Source organism: Gambusia affinis, linkage group LG10, assembly GCF_019740435.1.
Source record: "Gambusia affinis linkage group LG10, SWU_Gaff_1.0, whole genome shotgun sequence".
NCBI lineage: Eukaryota > Metazoa > Chordata > Actinopteri > Cyprinodontiformes > Poeciliidae > Gambusia > Gambusia affinis.
This window is the reverse complement of record NC_057877.1, coordinates 9,681,768-9,687,178: the sequence shown is the minus strand read 5'-3', so window position 1 is coordinate 9,687,178 and position 5,411 is coordinate 9,681,768. Positions and strand designations below refer to the sequence as shown.

Here is a 5,411-nt window from a genome sequence, read left to right as displayed (position 1 = left end):
GTGCACACCAATCCAGCCCCTCTCTCTTTACCATTGGTTAGTGGAATTTAACATCTGGGTCCCCCATATCATTGTCCAGAAAGAAAAAAAGAAACGATGAGGGCCTGGCTCGGGGGAGAGAGGAGAAAGATGCACACAGTCAGTGGGTGTTTGAGTGGCTGGAGTTGCCAAAAACTAAGAGGTTGCTTTCCCCTTTGTTCAAATCCATATCTCATATTTCATCTTTCTGACTCAACTGCAGCTTAATTTAGGTGTTTGCTCTTTTACTGCTGGTGGGTCGAGCCTCCTTTGCAACAGAGTTGTTATATTTGTCCTGCGAACAGGTGTGTGCATGTGTTTGTTTCCTTCTTTAAACTTCTATTCTGGTTTCTGTCTCCATCTTGTTAAACAGTGAAGCATTCTCTAAAATTAGCACATCCAAAAAAATAAAAAAATCTATGCTTGATATGATCTCATCTTGCTTTTTTTTAAAAATTCCATTTAAATGTACAAAAAGGCTTTAATGCCCATCATTAAATATTACTATGGTCTATTTAAACATACGTAAAGACTGCGTTTTCTTTAGTTGTCACTGTGGCTCGCTCTTTCTGCCCCCATCTCCTCCACTCGCTCTCGCCACAGCCAGATGCTGCTGCTTCCCCCCCTCTTGCCTCCCTCTGGTTCAACTTCTGGTTCAGTTTTGTAACTTTTTTAACAGTTGCTGATTGCACGGTGATGCACTGCCAGAGAGTGGAAGTGTCGTCATATGGCATGCCATTCAGGAAAAAGTCCTGGGAGCGCAGACGTGAGACGTGCTTATGAGGTGCAATGTACTTGGGCTCGTTTTAAACATGTGCATTTGCTCGAGAAAGAGGTGGAAATTAAAAATACTAATTTAACTCAGCTCTTTTATAAATCCCACTTGGCTTGACATTAAAACCGGGTTAAGCAGCAACAGCTGAAGGAATGCTTCCCCTGGTTTTAGCTTGATAAAGGTTAAAGAAAACTGTACAGTTGAAAGTAGAAATGCACAATGATGTTAAGTTTTGAAAACTTTATTGCTAAATGAATCCCAGATGGAAAGCTGACTTGATTGTGGCCATTGTGCATATTGTCTAAGACGGTTCTCAGACCGGTGTCGAAATACCAATGCTTCATATAATTATGTGCAAAAAATACAGACTTTAATAAATTTGATATTTTTCACTCAGCAATAATAGGGTTGGCTTTATTGAGTAATTTCCTTACTTTGAGAAAATAGGGGACATACTATTGTGCATGTATACTTAATTACCTTAATGAATATGTACCAAACTATGCGTCTAAAATATTCATAGAAAAACATAAAGTAGGAGCTATCAAAAGCTATCACTACATTTGAAATATGAGGCAGGCATATAACATTTTGAACTCCGTGTTAATGAGCTGACACGCCCACTTGGATTTTCTGCCTCAAGGGAAATTCATGTTTGATTTTCTAATGAAAAAAAGGAACATTTTGAGTTCTGTGTAAAGCTGTAGAGCATAGTAATAAGGCTTTAACTAAATATGCACTATCAGCTATTTTCCAAAAAGCAGAAGGGTAATCATGATACAGTGTTGTGTCCAACAAATATGCATTCTGGTTAGCACCTTTGAATGTTTTATTTTTATTTAACACTTTAGTGGCTACTGCAAACAGTTAAGAACAACAATGAAAATCACATAAATGTTTATGTACAGTAGCCAAATTTAACAGACTATGAAATTAAATGAATATTCTTGATCAAAAATGACAAAAAAAAATGCCCTGCTCGGAAGTTTTGAATCTTTCCAGGACAGTGAATGGCACTTGGACGTGTGCAGCTCTCCTAAGCGTTGCAGCAGACGGAGTTCCCCTTATGGCAGTGTTATTCCTTTGAAAGCTGTTTCCAGGATGTTTAGTGTTTTCCTTTAAGTCCCTCCAAAAGATCCTTTCATAGATTTACTCAACATTAATCCTTATGTATAAGAAAAATGTTTGCAAATGTTTGCAACTGCACCAAATACCACAATCAAATTTTTAGGGGGGGATTCAAAATGTCTGGATTAAAATTGTGTAAGGTATACCTTGTCATGTACTTTATGAGGGCTTATTTAATTCTTTATGTTGAGTTTAAATCTCTTAGTCGAGAGGCAAAAGCTGCAAATTATTTATTCTCCTGGTTAATCAAGAATTAAAAAGAATTTTTAGCAAGCAAGATGGTTGTTTCTAATTGTACAGAAGACAACAAAAAATGTAAAATAGGTTTTGATTTTGAAAATAAAAATATTCATGTTTTTGCATGCATTATATTTAAAAAATACCATGAAATTATTTATATCCTTCTCATTAATCACTAAAAAAACTATTTTATCATTACCGCAAACAAGCCCTCCTTGCTGATCGACTTTTTGATTTTGAAATGCTACAATACATTAAGATTTAGGCAAGAAGCTAGGTCTTTGACCAGCTAAATTTCTTACACAAATAAGATTTTGAATTAGCTCCTCCTTCAGCCAACCCACAGCCAATGAAAATGCAGAAAATCACTGCAATGGATTAATTTTCCATTGCAGTGTTTGAAATAGTTTCTCTATTCTCTGCAGCAAGCAGGGGTTGCAGTTTACTGCACCTTGTATCAGAAGCAGAAGAAAATTTCTTCAAGGTGTATGGAGGTGAAATGACAAATGCTTGTGGTGCCCCCAAGTGACTTTCTGATGCCACCCTGGGCATCTACCCATATGTCCTATATCCAAAACCACCATGCACAGTCTGTTCCTAAACATTGGAAAACAGCTGCTGTTAAATTTGACTGTATAAATTTATATCAATCAAAGATTCTGGTGCTTATTACTCACCCGCTCTGGTGATGAGCACCCCTGACACTGTAACCACAGACCCATTGTTGCCTGAGAGAGTTTTGGACGGACATTAAAGACTTGGCCACTGATAGTTCAGGGATATTTCCACAGTCATTTCCCAATTGCTTTGGACAGTGCAGAGTGAACAACATGTAAACATTCCTTTTCACTGACTGCCTACACCCACTCACACATGTGGATACTCACCAGGCATTAGTGCATTAGTATGCTGAAGAAGCTCCTAAGGTTGTATAAATACACATTACCTCAGCCGTAAACGGCACAGTAACCTCCCTCTTAAGTCATTTTCACCGAAAGCTGCTGCGCTAACCTCCACATGGACAGATCGTCTAGTTGGGCTGGTTATAGGCCGATCTCACCTGTTTACAGCTTATATTAACAAACCAAATCCAGTTGGGAGCAGGCAAGCAGTGCAACCATATGAGTTCTTTTAAAGACTTTAATTGTTGCAACATGCTTGTGTTTCAAACTTAATGAATCAGTGGCCATTATTCAAACGCCTGACTGCAAATTACTTCAGTATCTGATTACTTCAGTGCTTGTGTTACTCTAGTCAGATCCCCACATGGGGATGGGAGAGCAACCTAATTGAAGTCGTACTGTGCCCTGTGCTTGAATGTTTTTACATTTTGTTACATCAGAATATACAATATTCATGGTTTCCAAAGTTGTATAAAAATATAAGTCCTCTTTAGTGTTTTACCCTTAAATATATGCTTCAATAAGAGTAAATACAACCGTGTTCCTCCACTTCAAAGTTGTGTGGTTGACTGTGTTGGTCTTTCGTGAAAACCGAAGCTAAATAAATCTTGTAGTATATAAGCAAATGTACTGAATGGACATTAAACATAATTTGGACCAGTGCTTCCAAATATTGTGTTGTTTAAAGTTAATATTGCCATCTCTTACGCCTGTTTTTAGAGGCAGCTTTGGAAAAAAAAAACCCAAGTACAATTTGAATTATTTTCATTATATTAGTGAAAAAACTTAAAAACACCAGTCACATTGCGCTTCCTGAAATTGGTCAGATCTTTTTTTTTATTGGTCAACAAGAAATATCTCAACGTTTTGTAAAAGCAAATGCATTAACTAAAAGAATGTAGTGGCAAGTTTAAAAATGACCAAACAATCAAAAGAACACAAATATATATAGTTTTATATATTTATACCCAAAACGCCAACCTACACCACGTTATTTTAGCAGCACACTGAGGGAATGGGGTCCACAGAACGAGTACATGAGAACATAAAAGCTTCAGGTTTCTTGGGGGAAAAAAAGAAAAAAATCCAGTGACTTTTATGATAGAAAACTTGTTTTTTCCTTTTGCCAATTCTGGAAACTAGGAAACGGTGGAATGCTACAGCTCTTACACGTCGACTGACAACAAACTCCTCATGCCATTTCCTAAACAGGCACGACTCAAAGCCATTGCTCTAAGATTCATCCTTTTACAGCAGCTCAACAACACATTTGGCTAATGTGCATTTTGGGTCTAAACAGCCGAGATGTTGACGTTAAATTACAGAAACAACCTATAAAATGCGACCAAGGGTAGAAACACAGCTCCTGTGTTTCCGTGTGTTACAGTTCCAGGAGACAGTCCGTGCCAGCGTAGTCTGGGAGATTAAGCTCATATTTTTTCTGAATGTCATAGGGCAGGAAGCGTCCAGCCAAGAAATGCTTTCCAGAGAAGTTTAGTGCACACTTCTTTGGTGCCATGAGTGAGATGAGAACTTCTGGGTTTATCCCGTCCTGACTTGGTTCCTCTGCATCCCAACCTGGGAAAGACAACAACTCAGTATTTGCATGAAAGTTTTTCAACCCGTGCTGAAGTTTGAACTTTGATGAACACAGACTAAGCTAACAGCAATGCAAGATTTATCCTGCACGTCTGAAACCAGACCTGGAAAACTCCTTTTTGCGAGCCAGGGCTCCCAGCTGGGTGCCTTGTGGCTCATTTATCCTGCTTTGTTGTTGTTGGCCTTAAGTCAGTAGCACATTATTAAAACCTTACCTGAGGGCACATCCACACTGACAATGGGAATCTTGATTTGCTTTAGGGTGACCAGGATGCCAGAATATGGCTCCTTAATATTGGACGAGTCTGCCTCCAGGCCTAGCATGGCATCGATCACTAGGTTGTAGGCATCATTGATAAGCTGCACCTGGACAAAGCACAAGTCAGAGTGAATAATGTAGTTTTCTTGTGCATACAGTTCAAACAGAACATTTAGCCAAAGTCAAACCTTTTTTTTTCCAACTCCATCCTCTAATGGTAAAGTTGTTTATTATAATCCAACACACACAAACACACATACACACACACTACGGTGGGATAAAACAATATTTTCCATTCATTCCTAAGATATTTTTATGTTTTCTCTTTATGGCTAATCTTTTTTATCTATGTTTTGGTATGAGAATAATTTAATTGCAGGTAAACCATTAGTCTTACTTCAACGATTAAATTAGAAATACAACTAAAAATGCATGTTTAGTTGGATTTTTATCTTTTTTTAATGTTCAATTATCCGTTGGCTATTGTAAT

General features: G+C 37.8%; 1 protein-coding gene across 1 annotated transcript in view; it reads right to left on the bottom strand.

Annotated features, from left to right (window-relative positions):
• Nucleotides 1-1,604: 1,604 nt before the first annotated feature.
• Nucleotides 1,605-5,411, bottom strand: part of yjefn3 (YjeF N-terminal domain containing 3) — a 50,140-nt gene continuing 46,333 nt past the window's right edge. Inside the window, exons 5-6 of the mRNA XM_044128181.1 lie at nucleotides 4,878-5,028; nucleotides 1,605-4,641 (exon numbers count right to left, since the gene is read on the bottom strand). Coding sequence (XP_043984116.1) covers nucleotides 4,445-4,641; nucleotides 4,878-5,028 — 348 coding nt within the window. The 3' untranslated portion in view covers nucleotides 1,605-4,444. The remainder of the gene's footprint in view (nucleotides 4,642-4,877; nucleotides 5,029-5,411) is intronic.